Below are 22172 nucleotides of genomic sequence, written 5' to 3'. Positions count from 1 at the left end.
GCCAAAGACCCCCCCCCCCCCATGTACCCTGTGTTCTGTGATGTTTTATACAACCGCTACATTGCTTTGCCAGCTTAAAACAATTGCTGGCATACAATGCGGTGCAAACTATTTAATATTTACAAGTTTTACGCCCACTCCAAACCGAACAGAGTTAAAGTTTTCAAATCTAATGAATGAAAAGTTGGTTGCTGTCACTTTTGCAATCGCTGTCTGTGCAAGCAAGAAACAAGCTTCATATCAGTTAAGGGCTACCAAGTTTTTTGATGCCTTATCGTGAGCCTGGGTTACATAGACAGCTCTTCTTAAATCAAGTACTAAATGACCACTTCATGCTTAATTGTCAACCGCCTATGTAGACATGTAGCTGTCGATATTCTTGATGACATTAAGATGGTGCACCACTTATTAAAGCATACGTTCAGCCTTTCTCTCACCTGATGCGTGTATAGAAAAGATGGGAAGGAGACATGTTTATTCAATCAGACTGCAACCACACAACAATGACGTGTTTGGTCGTCGTAACATGCATGTGAAAGTTATTGCTGCAACAATGTGGCAGTGCACCAAGCTCTCGCCAAGAAAAAAGTACCCGAGTGCTATTGTTCCCGGTTTCAGACCATACCATCAGGTTTACATAGACCCACATTAGCACCACATCCAACGAGCAACCACCACAAGTACAGAGGCAAGAATTCTAGGCACAAGAACAGTCGACGACAAAACACTACACCCGATCACATATTCTTCGGCGACACCTGTGTTATTACAGTTAAGTACACGCAATCTCTTCAACATTACATCATATCCTTACGAATGCTAACCGCTCTACTATGCACGTGATTGAAATAACACTCCTGGAAACTAAAAGTAAAGAATTAAACTTAGGCCTATCCAAAATAGAGCCCAGGTAAACTACTAATGCAGCGAACTCAATGAATCTCCCAGGAGAGCCAAAGAAATGCATGTGTCTCATGGTTGCATATATAAGGGATACACAAAACAATAAATAAAAATGAGTATGCTACACAGTGGTGAACGAACTCAGTTCCATGTCTCACCGATCAATGTCCGTAAAGAATACTTCACAAGGTGCTAAAGGTCAGAAAGGTGGTGTCAATGACAAAAGTAAATTATATAAATATAGTACAAGATGCCAAAATTTGCAACCTGCATTAGGACGAAGACAAAATGTTGCTCTTCTAGATGTCTGGATCAGCCTACAAGCAAGCTTGCAATAAAGTTGGAATCAAAAAACAAATTCCAAAGCACCCAAGAGCATTTGTACCCACCATCAAAAGTTTATCGAGCACGAATCTGGCAAAGATATTGAATATCTTTGCATGCACTGTGTAATTAAGCATTCAGATCAGACTGCACATACCTATTCCAGGCTACATGGAAAGGTGATGTAATGAATATATTTTAAATAATATTGTGTTACACAGAATTTTGACTATGGTCGTACCTTGCACTACAAATGACGCTCTCACTCTAAATGGTCTAACAAAAGACAGCACGCATACATACAATAAAAAACTCAACATTACTTCGAACCGATTGTGATAACCTTCAAGTGCTTATCAAGAGCCATTTCCAATCTGCTTATCGTCTTCCCTAATCACACTCGCACTTCTTCAGGCCACCAAGCCGTGCATTTTGTAGCCTATGGCATTTCTGAAATTTCAATGCATGCAGTGGATCTCAATTTTTTCAAGTCCCTGCGCACTTGAAAAATGTGCACTTGCAACAATGTGCAAACCAAGTTTAAAGCTGTTTAACACTACTGCGCACATTAAGGTAGCCCCCACTCCTAATAATAGTTTTCTGCATTACTACTAGTTTGCACCAAATGTTAACCACAAAAAGGTTAAGTGCCACCCAGCTGATAATTCACAATAGGATAAAGGGCATTCAGTCTAACACGATTTGAAGGGTGCTGGTTTTGTTTCAGCCAGAGAAGATCAATGAAGCTTTCTGGTGTGATAGTCGTTAATTCTAAAATAAAAATGACAGTGCAAATAGAGGAACTAGGTCGCCAGCGAAGCTCAAATATTTCGCTGAGCTTTGTAAAAATAAAGTGCATTAAGCACTTTGATCCAAATAGGTTACCACCTTCAAATTGCATCATACCGTACATGTGACTTAAAAAGAGTGGCACCGAATGTTCCGTGTCATCAACAGCATGGCACCAAACATTTTGAGCACAAAGGCCCGCTTCCAAGATTTCACACATGGTTCTGGTGACTGAAGTTATGGAACGAGCAGCTTGCACAGAAACTTAAGCGAAGGCCAAGTTTCGAAATCTTGCGTTTGTTGCGTGCAGGTATCACGCGCAAGAAAACGGGTGGAAAATCTTTCGTTCCTGTGTTTACAGTTGGCACCTCTGAAAACACCTCGGCTACTGAGCTGACTGGCATTCAGAATGGGGCTGCCGGTTACAAATTCCCGCAATGCCTCTTTCACAAGATTCAGCAACAAAGGCGTGCCCACAGCCTAAGCAGTTTCAAAGCTATGACCCTGACAATAACATACACAGGCCTGCCTTGCGACAAGCTTTCCCAGGCTCTGAGGCATTTTTAGTTAGAACTTGAGCATGGAAGAGAAAAGCTTCAGTAAAACACTCTCCGGGGCATGTTGGTTCATAGCTAACAAGAATAAAAGCGCAACAACACGACACAAAGAAGGAGGAACTGACATTCTTTTTTATACATCACGATCGACGGGGTGCTAACACATGCACTCCCACTCTTACATATTCTGTGCGCTTCTATCAATTCGCGTGCGATCGTGTCTTTACTTTTGCAGATTACACTTGTTTCCAGAAGTTTCGCTCCACATGCCTTCTTTCTTCCTTCTTCTTCTTTCCAGCAATCCTTACAGTGAATCGGTAGATTTGACCCGGTCCCATTCTTTAATGACAGACTGTGTTCTCTCAAACGGTCATTAATACATCGCCCCGTTTGGCCGATGTAGGTTTTACCACACGTCAGTGGGATGCTATACACAACTCCAACCGCACAATCTACAAAAGGATTAGCATGTTTCGTTTGGCAAACTTTATTCTTGTCCTTATCCGGATTAGTCATTCGGCACAATGCGGCGAGTTTCCTGGGAGCAGAAAAAACCTTGTACTTGCTTCCAAGTACAAGGTGCCAGTCGTTTTTTCTGCTCCCAGGAAACTCGCCGCATTGTGCCGAATGACTAATCCGGATAAGGACAAGAATAAAGTTTGCCAAACGAAACATGCTAATCCTTTTGTAGATTGTGCGGTTGGAGTTGTGTATAGCATCTCACTGACGTGTGGTAAAACTTACATCGGCCAAACGGGGCGATGTATTAATGACCATTTGAGAGAACACAGTCTGTCATTAAAGAATGGGACCGGGTCAAATCTACCGATTCACTGTAAGGATTGCTGGAAAGAAGAAGAAGGAAGAAAGAAGGCATGTGGAGCGAAACTTCTGGAAACAAGTGTAATCTGCAAAAGTAAAGACACGATCGCACGCGAATTGATAGAAGCGCACAGAATATGTAAGAGTGGGAGTGCATGTGTTAGCACCCCGTCGATCATGATGTATAAAAAAGAATGTCAGTTTTTAGATATGGCATAGTATCTGCGGAATCTCCTGTTCTTGTTTGTGCCATTCGAGTTTTCTACGCACGTGCTTTCAACTGTGTTCCCCCCTATCTGTCTTTACCCCCCCCCCTGTGGTTGATATATACGCGGTGGTTTATGAAGACGGTAAAGTGTTGCAAGTTAGCGCCTGTCCTGTCGGTTTCCTCCTTCTTTGTGTCGTGTTGTTGCGCTTTTATTCTTGTTAGTTAAGAGAAAAGCTCCTCGTTCAGAACACACCGAAAACTTGAGTACAATGTGCCCTTTGGGCAGATTTTTTTTTAAAGAACCATAGCCCTTTTAAATGCACGTTTGGAAACTGTCTGAAAGCAAATGCATCTTTTGAGCGTAGATGAGTTTGTGTGGTTGGGGGGGGTCTGTGGACAATGTTAAAAAGGTCATTTAAAGAACTATAAGCTCTGCATTTAGCCTACAGCCCATCAGACAAATATCCTCAAATTTGCATGGGCAACTAGCAAAAATTCAAAAATAATGGTAGCCATTATATAATACTAATGTGAAAGAAACAAACAGATGAATCAACTCAGAACATTGCCAGTGTCTACACACTTCTTTGTCACTATACAGGTCTGCCATGTGCTTTGATAGTAAACACACTACAAAACCTACCATTGCTTCACAATGTCAAATCTCAACAATGTCAAGAAGCACCAGACTAGGTTCACCATAGTTGCTTTAGAATACTCACCAATATTAGATATTCGCTCACTACCCCGCTAGACCTCTAAGCTCAGTCCTAAACAGACATGCTACGACCACACAGTCCATTCAATTTCAACAACAATTTACGACAAAAGTCGCCCACTTTGCGTACAAAGCAAAACCGTGGTTGCTTTGCACCCAAACAACTCAGACATTGACAGAATGCACTACAGCTGCCTTTCCCTCGCAAACATCCCAGGTGTTCTTTGGCCCCAATGACTGCACTTTTCAGGCTCTACCCTGTCACTGCTGCTTAGTGAGCCACATTCTATGCACGCCACAAAGCAAAAATCACATATTTACCACGCTCTGTACTGGCTGCCTGTGTGGAGATTCACGAGGAAACCCTCAATACGGCTGAACATTAGGCAGGTACTTTTTGGGCACCAGACAAGATTGAGCAGGTACTGCTTTGGATACGGTGCAACAAAGGGTGCAAAGTGCTCACAACGTTCAAGAAGCACCCATTGATGTAATCCGCTGCCTGTGCCACAGCACGGACATGAACGGGCTTATCTGCAATGCCACAGCACTGTGCTGTGCAACGAATGAAGTTGAAGTTACTATACAGCTGCTCTGCAACGGGCACAGCGCTCATGCCTTTGTCACCTGCATGTCTATGCAGCTACTCCCAAGTGCAAGCACTGTCTTTACAACTTCGCTTCTTTATCCTGAGGGCCCTGCTTGAACACTCTAGACAAGTTAGCTCACATCTTTACTTCTGAAAACTGCATTTCCCTTTCATCTTTTTTAATCAAAATTCATTTTTCAAGAAAGTACACTACCTTGAAGCCAGCTCAATCCAAGTATTTCCTTCAACAGTCAATGATGCAAGGCCCTATATCTCATACCTCGTGTCTGAAGTCACTTCAATGATAGCACTTCACAGTTAATAGGAAGGACAGTTTCTAAAGCTATCTGCTTGCAGATATGCAGTGTCCTCGATGCAAGGATTGGCCCAGGTCCCAAATACAAAGATGTGCTAACCTCTTACCAGTGGCAAGAAAGAGGAACAGGTGATTCAGACAAGCACACATGAATTCCAAACACTCAGCGCCGTTTCTCATGCTCAGCGTCCTTCACAAAGAGAAGGCACTGGTCAATGCCCCCGTCAGCCTCAGAGCTACTGCCACCGTCAGAGTCGTCACTATCAGAGTCACTGCTCGAGGTGACAGACACATTGTCACCGTCGACAACCGCTCCACTCCGCCGTTTTGCAGCAGCGGCTGCGGGAATGTCATCGTCGTCAGAGTCCAATGCAGAGTCGGAGCTCGAGTCGCCACTAGTCGTGTCCGTAGATGAGCCCGAGCCGCTTTCGTCGCCACTCCACGAGGAGCTGTCCTCTTCGCTGCTTGTGCTGTCGTCATCGCTAAGCTCGCGTTCTGGCTCGACAACGGCGTCGCAGGAACTGGGTGCGTCGTCACCTTCTCGGCTGGCGGCTGAGGCCATGGGGTTGGATATGCAAAGTGCCTGCAGAGCCACGCTGACATTGTCAGCCGATGAAGCTTCTTCCGCTGCGGCTTCTGCAATGGCAAGCTTGGCTCCCCGCTCAAGTTCGGGAATGTCCAGGTCAACGTCTGCCTTTCGTACCTTCACCTGCAGAACGTGCATTGCACAAGCCACACCATGTGTTGCATCAATGCGTACAAGGGTTTCACATAATACTTACTTTACTTTCTAACTTGGTTATTTACTAACTTAGTTACTAACATTACTTACTTCATTCGCTTACTGTCATTCACTTACTTACTAGTTATTTTACTTATTTAAGATATGCTAAGGGCCCTTGCAAGCATTATACCAGCTGTGGGACGGGGGGGGGGGGGGGGGAATTTATTAAACAAAACACTGAATACACCCTAAAAATAACAGACATACAAAGAATCCAGAAAACATAACTGATATAAATGACATTTGGAGAAAACAGAAAACAAGCAGTACAGTGCTCAAACTATGCAACGCAATATTAATTCCATTTATTCCATGTTCACCTTCACCAGTTGAACAAGACCGAAAATTAGAGTTGCTAAAATAAATGCTCATTACAGCTTATCCAGGAGACATAAACATATTACTCGTTTTCAGAAATGGCAACTCTAATATAATGAAAGCAACTATGTGAAGTTATCGAGGGAAGATGCAAACTGCTATACCGCGGTCATGCACATATACATCAGTAATGACGACGGGAGCTGGTGGCCTTCGGTGCGTTGTGTGCTGTCGTGAAGCATACTTGTAAGCTTGAAAGGACCCTCAGAAGTATGCGAACAGCAGTCATGCTCTGATGTATTTCATTCAACATCACATCTAAGTGAAAACTGCATGTGCACTGCTCAATTCTTTCCTTACAGTGAAAAAATGCTTAATTTTGAGTGATTCAGATACCAAATTATTTCTTCAAGAAGTGCCAAATGCACTACGCATTGTAAAACATCAAACTGCAGCTTATCGATTATATTTCCGAACACCAAACAAAAAAAACAACACAAGAATCGTGTGTGCAAAACTTTTCGAAAAAGTCATTGGTTAAATATGCTGGTAACAAACACGCACACAAAAACAATACAAGCAAAACAAAAATAATCCACTGCACTGAGCCAGAAGCCGATCACAAAGAAATTGAAATGTACAAAGCGTTGCACATGTTCTTAGCTACCATTCCTGTCATTTTCAGCTGCACGCATAATACACCACACTTACTGTGGCCTTTAAAGTTGGGGAATATGACTGCTGTGCCTCTAGAGAAAGCAGTCACGTGAGGACGTGAACTGGAAATAGATCTAGAATGTGCTGCACATTGCACTTGTACTTGAATAAAAAGGTAGCGCAAAAAGGACGACCACAGGAGAAAGACACCTCAAACACGAACAAGCATCTGCCGTTCTTGTTTTTTATAGCAGGGCTTGAAGTTCCTCCTTTTCTCCATTTTTTTTTCTTTTTCACTTGGTAGTGAATGGGTTCTATAGGTGAAAAGGGGCCATGGCCTTCCTTGATATCACCAGAAATTCTGCTGGCGCATTCGGTAAAATATCTTGGCAGTATGTTGCGAAGACACTGAAGCACCAAAGTAAAGCCACTCTCGTCATTTACAAATCAAGTGCACTACATGAAATGCAATTTGAACAGTAAAATGAAACACGTGAGAGCATGCGCTAAGGTCCTGGGCCTCTGAGATTAAGTCTTGCTATCAGAACTGAAATCCGATCATTCCACTTCGCTGTCTAACTCACCACTGCTGCTCTAAAGAAAGAAGGCTGCATCAGAACCAACTAGAGTGCTCGGTGTAGCCTTCTGCCTTTGAGGAGCGCATGGCGAAATGGACGCCATGATCGCTGGCCGGAGGACCATGTCCGATCAATGTTTCATTTATCGCGTCTCCTCCTTGCACTAGAAAATGATAAAATGACACTGAAACCAAAGAGTTTGCACGCGACTTGGCGTATTCCTGTTTAGTGTCCCTTTAAAGGAGTAAGGTTGCACGTGCAGAAAGATGCCACTGTGCTCCACGTTTGGTTAATATTGCTCAAGCAAAAGAGAAAGCAGCAGAGTGCGAGTCAGGCCCATGAGTAAGAAAAAATATACCTGTTTCAGAGCATCTGCCAGACGGTGTAGAGACTTTGGCCTGAAAGAAGGAAAGAGCAAATAAAATAAAAACTAGAGACAATCAATGCGATCAGCAGAGCATGCATCAGCATTAGTGTTGCCCCAGACAGAGCAGCCGCTGGCGGGTTCAGACAGTGCAAGCGGGTGGCATGATCCAGTCCATCAATCACCGTGCGACATGTTGCACCCCCCCCCCTGGACTCTCCTAATCCAATCCAGCAAGCACAGACTAACATGCCTTACCCCTCTCCATTCTCCCCCACCTGGCACCTGACACCTCCCATATCTTCCCTGTCCCCTGCAAGTGGATTTCCCTCCCTCCACTATGCCACCTGCTGACCGAGGCTTGAGACAGACTGGCAGATTTTTCTGACATGTGGGTTATAAAGCTAACAAATTAAAACACTCAGTGTGTTTTTCACTGAGTGCACCTTACTTACTGAACTATCCATGTTGTCAATTGTCAAGACAGTCTGACAGTCATTACTTGCTACTTTTCAGTATTCAGACTAAGGAAATATGAATACCTTAGAGAAAGACAAAAGCAGAAAAGTCTCACCTGACTGACTGTATCCAGACTGCATAGTCAGTGATGTAGAGGTCGTTGAGGATGTACCTTGAGTCGTGGTGGCTGAACGCGTCGTGGATTTCAAGGAGACACCGCAGGACGTACCTCGGACCTTCGGAGATGGTACAAGAATCATATACAGATCAGACAAGGTCTTCCCTGTAGAACAGAGACATCTCCTTCCACGATGGAGTAAAAAATGTGAAGACAGGACCAGAGAACCAACAAACGCGACACACCTCCCCATCCCTGCCCTCATTTCTGTTCACTCAGCCACGCGAAAGAAGCACCGGTTTAATTCGTCAGCCACTCAGCAGCGCGTGTTCTCATACTGAGAGAGCATTCCAACCATGAAAATATTCATTCCCCCCTTTTACACGTCATGGAACAGTTCGCAACATAATACAGTAACTAGTCGTGTTTGTTTCTTTTTGGATTGCGCTATTATTTAGACTTTTTCCTATCCTCTTCAAGCCAGGAAAAATTTTAAAAATGATCGAGGTCTATAACAAATAGACTGGTGAAAACTGTAGAAATAACTTAGAATTATTGTACACAATTAGTGAAAACAAATGCTGGTCTTCAAATGCCAAGTGGCTGTCACGTAAGCTCATGCTACTCAAAGGGAATAGATAGCTGCAATGTGGACCGCTCAAGTACCCAGGCGCAGGATCTGAATGACGTCCCGGAGCACAGCGTAGGCCAGGCCCCAGTGCCGGTAGAGTGGGAAGATGAGGCACCGGCGGAAGCAACACCGCATTGTCTGCTCCAGGGACCAGAACTCCTGGGTGGTGCAAAAAGAAGAAAGGATTACGGCGTGCTGTGAAAAAAAAAAAAATGCTTATGCTGCTTGCTTGCTTTGTTGGTTGGTTGCACTACAGGCAAAGCGAGCGCTCTCACGCTTTTTAAGCGACACAGGTTTGTAATGTTAGAAAGTGTGACTTGCCTTTTTCATCTGCCTCCTCCCATCATCATCACCCCCCATCGTGACCCTCTTTTTTCTTCTCTTGCCGTTCCCCGGTGCAGAGTAGCAGGCCAGATATTCATTTTTCAGGCCAACCTCTCTGCCTTTCCCGTCAATAAACCCTCTCTCTCTTGACATGTCCCATTCATTCACTTAGTTTTAAGGAAAGCTTGGCTCAAGCATTTTTCTAATCACAAGTGGCATGCGGGCAGTGATGACAAAAGCTTCCGCTACTTGTTATACACAAAAAATGCCACAACCAAGGTAACGCAACACAAAGACAGGATTCAACATGCACTGCACTTTCTTAACTTTCAAATTTCTCCAAGTTCCTTCATCAATTTTCCACAGTCAGAGCATGGTGCTCTAAAGTTGTCGGCAACACGCCTGGTGTTGTTCAGGACGGTCTTATGCAAAATTGGTGCGTTCCACGGCATATCTCCTATTGCCCCTGTGCCATAATGTCCACATTTTCGTGCACTGAGCTTGACCCAATGGCTGATATGGTGTGCCTGAATGAATTTTCGCACCTATCTTGGAATGTCGCACTGCTGTCAATCACAACAGGTTTGACAGCTTAGAGGCCAACAAGAAGTTGTGAAGAATTCTACCCCCATAAACTGAACCTGTTATAAAATAAACTGTAGCACACAGGCACATTCCATATAGAAAATTGTGATGAATGACTGCATGTGCATTAGTGTAAACAAGAAAAAGACAAACAAGCAATAGTTTGGTGCCTGTATATATTTCTCTTGATTTCAGTTTTCTGACCCTTTCACACCAAAATAAATGTCAAACTGTAACTGTACTGAGGAACTACTGAGGCCAGACTGCTGCTGGAAATGCTGGTAGCATCTACAAAGTGGCACAGATGTCAATTCAATTAGGGGAACTCCTACTAAAGTTTTGAAGGCAAGGAAACATTAGCCGCAGAATTCTTACGTACACCTCTGCTGTGTTCTGCTGCCTATGCGTGGCAAAAAGGAATGTAGTGAAGACTGCACAATAACATGCACAATGAAATGCACAATGGCAGTGCAATGCTATTTGTTCCTCATGACAAGAAAGTGTAAGAAAGAACAAACAGGTATTATGACTTGCAGACCACAAGGATAAGCTGCTTTCTGGAATGAGTGAAAAACTTTGGCAGTACTTTACAGCCTTGTATTTCATTCTACAGCCGCTTAACTATTTTTCAGGCTCAAAGAAGACAGCAAGAAAGATAAATAACCAAGAAGCCTAAATACTGAATCGCATCAATAACTGTGCATTGTTACGGACGGTTCCTTGAAGCTGTCTGAATAATCGGGATTTCTGACTTCTCAGAATGTGAAAAATCAATTGATGACCGTGCCCCTGCAAGTACTTTTTGCTGCCTGAATTCACCTTCGGGACTTTGGGGCAACCCACAAGAGTACCAGAAAGCAGTCTCAAAACAGCTGCTACTAGTGGAGTTAATCAACACTGCATCAGTGTGACGTTTGGGTGCAAAAACCTATGCAATCAAAGCCAAAGAAATCCTTGCTTTTACTGGAAACACCAGACAGAGTAAAAGATCAGAAGTACAGCTTACCTCAAACCATGACAAGGTGGCACTGAGCTTGCTGATATTCCAACCCGATTCAACCTAAGAAACAAAAATCAAAAGGAACAATGGGGGGGGGGGGGGGGTGCAGCAAATTGCATTGTCAGCGATCTTCCAAGAAAAAAAAAAACACTCTTCATTCAAATGAATTGTAAGAAGCACATGTTGCGTACAGTCCTCTTCTACCCCAAGCGAAGCAACGAAGAACCTGGGGGGGGGGGGGGGGGGCTCATTAAGCGAATGCATTAAAGCACCAAACAGATCTCAGCACCAAGAAAAGTGGAGGAGATAGGGTATGTAACATTTAACAATTTTACAACGAACAACTGTTTCTTTTCTTCTTTTTCACAAACAAATTATTATAGTAATAAAATACTGGCCACTTATTCGGTGTCTCCCAAAACGCATCCTAAACGCTTGAATTTTGCAGGCCCTTCAGGACATATACCAAGGGACACAGAAGTATTTACACCAGCTCCAACTCACCACAGGGCACCCACACCATGACATCTCCTGCACCAGCTTCAATCAAAAGAAGGTAACACATCTGGCTCCCAACCATAAGTTCCACAGTCTGGCTCCCCAGTCAGGTAAAACATCTTTTAAACGCCTCTTTCGACACATTTTTATGAGACTACACTAGACAATGGAGACCCATATAACAAAAGTGCTAAGCACTGGCCCTATAAGTACTGAACAGTGCAGGCAGCAGATAAATAAATGAAGAAAATGTTCAGGCCACGCTGCATAATGCAAGAACTCAGTGACAGCTGTTCCACTGTGCCCACTAATGTCATACCGCAGCGCCTCATCCTATCCCACTGCGCTGTAATGCAGATATTATTTTCCATGCTATGCCTCTTTAGTGCAGTGCTCCACCCAATGCTGTGACACCCCTGCCCCTACCCCCCTCGCTCTGTGGACATCTACAGATCCAGGGATCCCTCTCATTAACAGATGTCGCTGCAAAAGACAAGGTGTTGGTTCTCATCAGAAAGGAACCCGCGACTGACCGTGTCCTCGCCTTCTGTGACACGCTTGTTGTAGGCATAGGCAAACAGGATGTCCACCAGTCCCAGCAGCAGAGACGGCTCCAGTTGCTTGTCAAGCAGATGTGCACGGCAGAAAGTCAAGGGGTCTACAGCACCAGCAAAGATGCCACAACAAAACCTCCTCAAGTCAAACACAAGAAATAGAGAGAGACAAGTGCACTGAATGTTAAGCACACAGCAGAGGGAGGGAGAGGGCTCTTTAATGAAAAGGTTGTTTTACCAGTGCGTTTAAAACTGACGACATGTCGTTTAAGTTGTTCAAAGTGGCGTGAACTTGTGGCATGGCTTGTCTCTGAAGAGATACCAGGTGCTCTCCATTTAGGAAGCTATCAAACTCAGCTTTCTAAAGTAAGCTTAATCCAGTCGCTCATTGCATATGACAGTTACATCCATAATGACACTAGGAAAAGGAATATGTTGTTTGCAAGCTCTCTCAATAATCATTTCTTCCGATTTGCTCCGTTGTAGTACAGTGAACTTAAATGATTATTTTTTTCCTACTCTCCAAGTAGTCTCTGTACCAGTAATGCCATATTTCACAGTCTACACTTGCTTGTAAATCTCCGAAACACATGCTTGCAGTCTCGCTTTTGCATTCCTTTCCTACCCATGTGTATTTCGAATGCAGTGCATTGTATCTAATACCGTTTCAGTGTGCCACAATATGCTGGAGACCTAGCCAGGTGGTGCCATGTGTGCATCGCTACCATCATATCCTGCCAACCGAACTAAAATAAAAGGTAGGACAGCAGGAAAGAGAAAGGAATGAATGGGGGGGGGGGGGGGGGGGGGGGGGGGCTAAATTTTTATTCTCCCCTTAATTTCATGTTCTAGACAGCGGCCCACAACTTAAAATACCTTTTATGCAAACAACACTACTAAGCCTCAATATAGCAAGGCACGACATGGTAATGAAGACACTAATAATGCCATTTCACTCAGAAGTCACAATGCACTGAGCTCGCCAATATATATATATATAACAAAAGGAACAGTTATTCGTAACAGTGCGAGGTTGGTAGAATCATGGCCTAAGATTACGATGTTTGGGGCTGGTATTTAATTTGGGCCTGGTATTTAATACCAGCCCCAAATTAACAGAAACATGGCTGTATATATTTGTGTTTTCAGGTGTCAGTGGCATTTACTTTCCTTTTTAAAGCTACAAATTTACCTCAGCAGGATGACACCAGCACAGCAAACAGCCTCAGACTTTGTTATGACAATAATACAAGGCAACTGCAACAAAGTAATAGCGGCAATGTATATACTGCATGTTTGTGTTCGCATTGCCTATGAACAGCCTGCTTGTCTCCTGCATTTCAAGAAAAAGCTTGCATTCGCTTGCTTTTTTTTTTTCCGGTCCCGAAGCACATTACTTTCCAGCTGTGCGTCACAAGAAGATCCAAAGTGCTAGACTGTGCTCAAAGTTGCAAGCGACCCTTGCAGCATTCACTTGCAGCATGGCTAAATAAAAATTAATGTGGATTAGCTCAGCTAATCCAGGATATACAAAGTGAAAGCTGTCAGTGATCATTGTGTTATTGGCGTTTGCGTTGACAACGTTCTAGACGCGATGACTTTGAAGGAAGGGCGCATGACTAGCTCCCTGGGTCAGTGGACGCCTCAATCGTGTTTTGAGGTATGTGGCGGCGGTGAGAGCGAGATGTGCGCTGCATGCATTAGTGCATGCATTAGTGCTGACAACATTGTGGCAGACACACAGAACTGCAGCGATAGGCCGCAGCGTTCACTGGGCCACCAACCTCTCGCGATCAGCCATTAACTGCCACATGGCAGGGTGGACACACTGCCTATCCAGTGTGCGAACACACTCAAAATTACAGACGCCAAGCCGCGTCAGCTTGGCTAAATCACGTGGTCAGGCAGCATCCGTTCTGCGGCTGTGGAGTCCCGGCGCAGCGACGGCGAAGACTCGACTCAGCGGCGCGCCGAATCACGTAATGCGTTGCTATGGCAGCTGTGTAGCAAGGACGTTCAAGGTCAAACTGCAGCCCACGGTGAAATCGGTGCCGCTAGGCCAGTAAATCTTTCACTTTCAAAAAAAAATATACTATCCTCTCACACCACAAAGGCAACAAAGGATATATTCCTTGCGAGGCAGGTTTCGCATCTTGGTCTTTTCTTCCTCTGTGAACCGGACTGGGATAGAAAAATCGGCAGAGAACCGATTTTAGTTCAACAAAAAGGAAGAAAACCACAGTTATGAAATAAACAATGACCAATGAACATAAACTAAATATGTGGGGTCATCTAACCTATTTGCACCAGTCTCTGAGGTGGCACATTTGCAGACCACATTTTCTATGTTTGCAGGCTGCACCCTAATTAGTGTGAAAAATACACGACAATAAATGGGTTTACATGAGTTTGCATGCAAGCGGCAGCTTCACATAAACTGCACATCCCTGAAAGTGCCACCAAAATTAACTAGTGCATATTTTAATAACAAAGAAGGAAGAAAATGACATGGCACAAATAAAATTTCTTTTGTTCTGAAAAAAGTTAATTTCACAAAGCCACTAAAGCCTTCACCAACTGTACAATTCACTTATATTTACCATTCTTCTTTGCCAGAGCAACATACAAATGGAAACAAACTTCTTTAAAGCACATGTCAAAGATAATGTGGCTGCACTTAATAACTTCCCTGAATGCCCCACAGCCGGCAGGGTGGCAATTTTTACCAGGAGTGAGCGAGTCTGCTAAGCAGAACAATTCTGTGCATTATCCACTGGCAAGTTAGGTGCCATCTGTGCCCCAGCCATGACCTAATCAAATGATCGATAGGCGACCACAGATATGGGCGGTAAAACTACCGGAACCCACCATGCGGAGATCCCCTCCAAACATATCGTATAAACTTGTGTAAGGCTACAGTTTTTTCTTAAAATTCAGGTGTGAATTTTGATTGTGCGGCCAATAAATGAATTGAAAAGAAAAGACCTTAATCGCTCCATTTTGAAACAGCGCAACAAAGACGGGACGTGGAAACTGAGGTGTAAAGACAAACATGTCTTTACACCTCAGTTTCCACGTCCCGTCTTTGTTGCGCTGTTTCAAAATGGATACGTACCAACTTGCCCAAATTTCTGCTTTACCTTAATCGCATTTTTTCCTCAATTATCTTGTCCAAAACGGGATGCAGCCCATAGGTGAGATTATACGGTACTTTATCAGGATGGCGATAAGCTTAATAACACATGAAATTTTGAGCCAAGGATGCCACAGACGCTGCACCACTGCACTTTTCATTGCTACTGAGAGCCACAACCACTTTCGCTGCTCCAGCACTTTTAGTCCCTCAGGACACCTCTAGGGAATAAATTTAAAACATGGGGCCCTGCATTGTGTTTGGAAGCACGTCAGAACACCCACCGCCCTGCATTCATAGAACACTCACAGAGGTCTTCGGTGGTTGCAGAGTCCCCACTGCCATCGAGACGTGCAGCCAGGTCCCACCAAGGCGCCATGTAGCTCAGGATCTGCTCCACGCCAGCTGGTTCGTAGCGGTCAGCCCTGAGACAATTGTCACACTTATTAACACTGCAACATACTCAAGTTCAAAGAAATTAATGTTCATACTGCAGCTAATGATGTAGCTCTAAAGAAATAAGCCTGGTTATCAACGTACGAGGGTCATTGAAAATGTGACGTAACAATTGTGCCTATCTCTTATGCTGTTACACTGTTCCCCCCCCCCACACACACACACACGCACACACGCGCGCACGCACGCACACACACACACACACACGCACACACTGCTTCTCAATCATATATGAAAACATGCAAATATTTTGCTCTGTTAAGAGCCACTGCATCTTTTATGCTCAAATGTCATACAGAAACAGCATTTTCACAAAAACAGCATAAAAAATGGCAGGGCTATACTGTTAGATGAAGATAATGCAGATGAAAGCCAAGTAAGCACAAAGACAAGCTGTTTAGTAAAAATCAGCATTTTTGTAAGATGGCTCCAAAATATGGAGAAAAAAAACTGGGAACTCACAGGTAGTGTTCACCACTGAAGTGGTCGTCCTCTGCCCTGAGACGCTCTTGCCGTGCCTCCTGCAAAGTCTTGTGCTCGGGGTCGACAATGTCCACCAGATCGGGAATTTCCTCCTGTGCGGGAGAAAAATACTAGTTAGTCAACAAAAACATGAAACACAGCACAGCATATGTGACCAAAGAGTGCTGAAAGTTTGCATTCAGATCAGTCACATTGCTTAGTGGGCTCGGGCTTCAAGAAAACTCGCGGATCACTAAGCGGGGAGCGTTCTTGATCAATCTATCTGCTCTTCTGGGAGATATATGGGAGAGGCCTTTGGAGATATATGGAAATATATATATATATATATATATATATATATATATATATATATATATATATATATATATATATATATATATATATATATATATATATATATATATATATATTGGAGAGATATGGAAGAGGTCTTTGTCCTGCAGTGGGCATTGTCGGGCTGATGATGATGATGCTGATGAGCTACTGTATTCATCGAGATTCCGGCTCTTGGGGCGGGATGACATAAACGGTGGGCCAAATTAAAATATCAAAGCAGCAGCTACATCACAGTTTGGTTTGTGCCTCACGTGACCTTAAGTCCATTCGCAATCAACACCATCATCTGGTTGTTAAGAGTGGAACCGACATAACAGAAGAGAAGAAATTAAGTATTGAATTATTTATTAGGCGTGCGCAAATTCCACATGACTGTCCACGCATACTAATCCCTTGTGCACCACCACTGCAAAGAGAAAGAATGCAACAAAAATTTTTTCACAAGTAACCACAAGTGGACTTTACCGCACGAGGAGAATTTAGGTTGTTTGACAGCGGAATGAATCCGCCTGACAACGAGCCCAATGTGCACTGAAACACAAAGCCACAATACAGATAACACAGGCACAACCTTGATCCGTGCGATGACGCCCGTCCTCTGGCGGTCAAAGCCGTACTTGCGCACGCTTCCTTCCAGTAGGGAAGCCTCATCCTGCGGTGTCCACGGAGTCTGCTCCATGAGCCAGTCCACGTCATCCTCCACTTCGGGGAGCTCATCGTCCCTCGCTGAATGGTTTTCTGGGATGGGGAGGAGAGGAATCAATCAATCGACAGTGGCTCCTCCTAGAGCAACCTCATTCAAGAGCATAGTAAAATCCAATTTTTCATTCTTTTCAGCTGCCATTGCTCAAAGACAGCAAACTTATGTTTTTGACAATACACTTGCTTTAGTGACAGAAAATGTGGAGACTTGTGAAACGTCTTGAACCCTGGTTTATTAAGACAAGGATTATCCGTTCACACAAACTGCGACCCTTAAAATGCACTTAATATGACTCTGCTGATGAGCAAACTGCACTGATGTCCCTAGCTGTCCAGTGACACAGAAGGTGCCACTTGCGTAGGCGGAAAAATGTGCACGTTTATATCTCGCTAATGCTAGTGCCATGCAAAGCTTCAGTATGTTCAGAACGGAGCGAACGTCTGGTCCCAAGAAGCGTGCAAAATTTGACACGCCAAAAAGGACCATGCTGTAATATTCGGTCTGAGACGCATCCCACCAACACAACCCACACACAAAATTCAGCCCTGTGATGGCCAGAGAACACCAGTATTATAATCTCAATCTCATGCAGTCTCAACTCCAGACTTGCACAAACAGCGTGCAAAGCACCGGTTCAGTGCATATGCAATATGAACAAAGGTACATTTAAAAGATAGAAACAGCATCAGGACAGAAATTTAATAATTAAACTGCACTGCGAGTCACCAGTTCCTTCACTATGTTGATTGTAAATTGTGGGGCTTAATGCCCCGATATAAAACATGGGCTAGGAGGAAATTAGTAGTGGAGGGCTCTGGATTAATTTGGACCACCTTGAATTTTTTAACGTCGCAAAGCATACGGGCGCGCTTTGCATTTAGCCTCCATCAAAACGCAGCTGCTATGACCGGGACAGAACATGCGTCCTCTGACCCAGCAGCCGACTGCCCCAACCGCTGAGCCACCAGGAGGAGGTTGCTTTTGTTTCAAAAGTCACACTTCCTTCATGCGAAAAGCAGTTTGCCAAGGTGTAAACATTGATCCAATACCAAGAAAGTGTTATTTGTGGGCCGCTTCCCCCTTGGACGCCGTTACATGGCCTAAAAGGCTGAAGAAGGTTTTTAAAAGAGGAGGTCGACACTTTCACACATTACCAGCTGCTAGCCAAAGCAGTGAAGGCTATGCAGCCCACAAGGTGTGCTTCAGACACCCACATTAAAAGTCTGTTGACAAGAAGACATAGAATGCTACACATATACAAAGGGGCTGAACTTGTTGCAGCTCAAGCAGGCACTCTTTCCAAGGGAAATCTCGCTGCTCATGTTTAGGGCACTTGGAAGACTCGTCCTTGCCTCAACAGTGGCTCTCGAACTCTGAAAGGGGCTCTCAATAAAGGCGTGGTATTCTTGGGATGGTGAAGAATGCTGCTTCGCGAATATCCTCCAGCAAGAATTTTTCAAATGTGCTTCGTACAGGCCGAGTTGTTTCTAGTCAAAATTTGAATTTCAGTGTCTTCGTGCTTTTCCCTCTCCTCTCGTCACTTTTTGTGCATGCTCAGAGGTCGGCACTTCACTGGCTGCCAACGCACGCGTGAATTCTTCGGGCGGATGGAGCTTCCTGACCCGCCGGAGCGGTTGACTTGACACGGTCATGGTAGCTGCGTGACACCTGAAAGAATCTAACCAACAGCCATCTCTGAACAGAATTATACAGCAGCCCATGATGGAGGAAGGCGCGAAGCATGAAAAAGTCGCCAGAAAGAACTTTTGTGCGCGATTCTGGGTTCTCTGCTGCGAGTAGAAGTGTATTATTTGGCTCAGGTGTTCACGACGAGAGAATGCAGTGAGTGAGCGAGTCTATGTACTTTCTTCAGAAGGTGCTTCAGAGCCAGTTTAATTTTCACAAGAGTAAAATAGACAGCTAGTCGGTTTTCCATATTAATAAACAATGTAAATGACAAGGATGAACGCAGATGTCAGAGAAACGGACACAATGTCAAGTTTGTCTATTTCTGTGTCGATCGTCATGTGCACTGCTCTGTCACTCCCTTGATATTGATTGCAAGCCTGAATCACAAATTTCCAGCACTGCAGTAGTGAGTCCAGACACACATCCAAGTTGCTGCAATGCTCCTTGCTCCTATTACAGGTTGGCAAAAGCCCTATGTGCTAGTACATACCGAGAACTTCAATCAAAGGCCTTGCAGGTGCTGCCTTGGGGTTTGGAGCCAGCAGCTTGGTAAGGAGGTCCAGACCAGTAAAGACCTCCCCCGGCGTTTGCTTGGGCATGTGGATGATATATGTGCCTGAAAGAACAGTGCTTCAAAGGTCAGAAGTGTGAACGCTTGGGAAGTTGGTCAGACATGCTTTGCGACAAGTGGCGCAGCAGGAAATTACATATACATGACTAAGCCACACACACACACTCCTATTCATGTATGGGCTGTTTCCCAATGTGCCAGTTACCGCAAAGTATTAAAGGTCAGATGCCCAAGGATAAAAACATGGGCAGCCATGCCTTGCTACAATACATACTAGAATATTTTTTCTCTGTAATTTTCAATTTAACAAGTCAGCACAAACATAAAAAATAAAATTCTATTTTTAATGTCAACCAGAAGGCCAATAGAGCCTAAACTTTTCCTTTTAAACTTACCATTGTCAGACTCATACTTTGCTGACTCAAGCCCATTCTCTACTACTTTTCCAGGCAAATGCAGTCTGTAACACACAAAAAAAAAAAGAGAAAAGAACAAACGTTATGAGGCTATAAATATGACAGTAAGCAGTGCCTTCAAGCGAAAAGAATAAATTATATACAAGGTAGCAAGAAACTAAAAACAGTTCAAAACAGAATAACATCTTTGCCAAAAGCAAGCTTTTCCTGTGGCACACCTACTGAATATGTTAGGAAAAATCGCAAGAGAAAAATCGCACTCATCTTAATGAGTGCTGTGCACAATGTCACACAGCACTGGTTTCAGTGCATAAGTGCCAAAAAATGTCCCAGTGCCCAACTTCCTTTGTCGGAACCTCGCAAATACAACTGCCACACATGAAATAAATTTCTTGGCACAGATAAGAAAAGGAGCGCCCTGCTCGGGTTGGTGAAAAATACCCAAAAGATTACAGGGGCATGTATTTTTAAAACCCTAGTCCTTTCCAGGGCTAGTGTAGGAGTGGAGCAACCCTGCGCAGTGAGAAAAAATATGAGGCGAAGCAAATGCAAACAAATTCACAGCTAAACTATGTACGTTAAGTGCTACACAAATGACCACAAAGCGCAGTCGAAAACTCATTTTGAGATGCTGCTGACACCACGTTAGAAAATAGCTGATTTCATACAAAATAGCCATACTTGCATGGCAAGTTTACATTCTGTGAGCAACAGTTTACAGATTCAGGCCAATAAGGATTCACAATCCTTCACAAACAGTCATGATTACTGCATGATGGAGTCTGCACATATTATGCACCCATATTGTGAACTGACACATTTTTAATGGAATAAACGTTCATTTCCCATTCAGGTATCCTGGTTACACATGGTTCCCCACTTGAGGAGAACGCTGCTGCTGAACTGACTGGTGTTTAGCTAGCAAGAATGTGTAATTAGACTCATACAGAAAGACAGCTTTCTAGCAAGCAACATATGTGATGTAGGATGCATGTTGGTTCGTACAATGCTCAAGCTTACTACTGTAAGCTTTGCAAGCCAGTAAACTTCACAAGAGTCAACTGCTGAGCTAGCTGACAGTCTGGTCATTCGCCTCATTCAGCAAGAAAGGGCAGGCCAACAGATCTGAGCGCCCGCGTCTGTCTTCATTCTGTTGTCCTGCTCTTTCGCACTGAATGAAGTGAATCAAGCCAGTATGAATGCATCGATCCTCAGAGGAAGTTAAAGAAAAAAATAAAAGGAATGCGTAGAACCTGTTTAAACATGCCAGTGAAATTAACGCTGTCGCATTTTGTGTTTCAGTCATTCCATGACATGCCCCCTCTCCACCACATTTATTCTTTTTTTCAACTAGCGCCCCCAACAACATGCACAACGACCTCTTTGAATTCCTACAGTCGAAAACTGTGCATTAGATCTCAATTGCAAAACATGAAATCTCGTGAATTCATTCACGAAACGACAATCTGAATTAACTAAAAACCAACAGATATCATTGTGATTTCAATCAAGTTTAACCGTTCTTAAAACTTGGTCCATGTTTTGTCATGGTGTTAACCACTTTTCCTACGATTTCTAAGCACTGAAAAACCCAAGCGTAGGTTAAACGCTCAGTGCGTAATTCGGAAACCAACGTCACCTTAGGTAGTACGGTTTGGAATAGAACTTGAATTCCTCTTCGTGAAAGTAGATCTCCGCATCCGAAATCTTCAAAACAGGAACAAGGAATATGCGGGAAGAAAGGCATAAACACCACTGTTATCAGCGATCGCAAGCATCGACATTACCATGAGGCAGGAGCAAGCATTCCGGCAAGAAAGAAAATGGGCCGGACGAATGAAGAATTCGACATTATCCACCTTGGAGTACGGTGCCTTGATCTCAATCACCAAGAAGTCGTCGTCTTGTCTTAGCTCGAACGCAGGCGTCAACATTGTTTATCCTGTCCGTGCACCTGCTTTCTCGCAGAATTCATTCAATCTCAAGCGAGCTAAAGTGATGGCGAAGCGTCGTCAAGTTTCGGGACAGCGTCAGGCGTGAAAAATCAGAAGTTTCGGCAAGAAATCGCTAAGAACGCAGGCCCAATGCGCCCTCGAAGCTTGACAAGAGTTTCTGCACGATTCGAGCCGTGTCCCTGGACCACGCGAAATGCTCTCAGCGATGCTACTAGAAACCACGCGAAATGTGACCACAACTTTCACGTTTTCGTCTGTTCTTTTTTCATTTCTACGAAAGTTTTGTTTTATTCTTGTTTGTGTTGCCATGGTTGCTGCTTGGCTCTTTGTGTGC

The 22172-nt window shown here is 44.0% G+C and overlaps 2 protein-coding genes across 3 annotated transcripts in view; one reads left to right on the top strand and one right to left on the bottom strand.

Moving 5' to 3' along the window:
- Window positions 1–22172, top strand: part of RpL29 (ribosomal protein L29) — a 505950-nt gene that overhangs the window by 477793 nt on the left and 5985 nt on the right. The gene's annotated exons all lie outside the window — the stretch shown is intronic.
- On the bottom strand, window positions 459–22116 carry LOC144106946 (protein SHQ1 homolog). 2 transcript variants are annotated; one of them, XM_077639906.1, is made up of 15 exons: window positions 21743–22116; window positions 21523–21590; window positions 19863–19927; window positions 19387–19512; window positions 17076–17242; window positions 16148–16260; window positions 15539–15654; window positions 14224–14277; window positions 12076–12176; window positions 11051–11104; window positions 9171–9294; window positions 8502–8622; window positions 7922–7961; window positions 3839–5935; window positions 459–2610 (listed from the first exon to the last, which is right to left on the bottom strand). In XM_077639906.1, exons 1-14 carry the CDS (start codon window positions 21815–21817, stop codon window positions 5390–5392), a joined length of 1770 nt encoding a protein of 589 aa, XP_077496032.1. In that variant the 5' UTR covers window positions 21818–22116; the 3' UTR covers window positions 459–2610; window positions 3839–5389. The 2 variants fall into 2 exon arrangements, with proteins under 2 accessions (XP_077496032.1, XP_077496033.1); XM_077639907.1 differs by having other exon boundaries at window positions 459–2589.

This window comes from Amblyomma americanum, chromosome 10, assembly GCF_052857255.1.
Source record: "Amblyomma americanum isolate KBUSLIRL-KWMA chromosome 10, ASM5285725v1, whole genome shotgun sequence".
NCBI classification, from domain to species: Eukaryota; Metazoa; Arthropoda; class Arachnida; order Ixodida; family Ixodidae; genus Amblyomma; species Amblyomma americanum.
The sequence above is the reverse complement of the archived record's forward strand: the minus strand, read 5'-3'. Positions and strand labels throughout refer to the sequence as shown.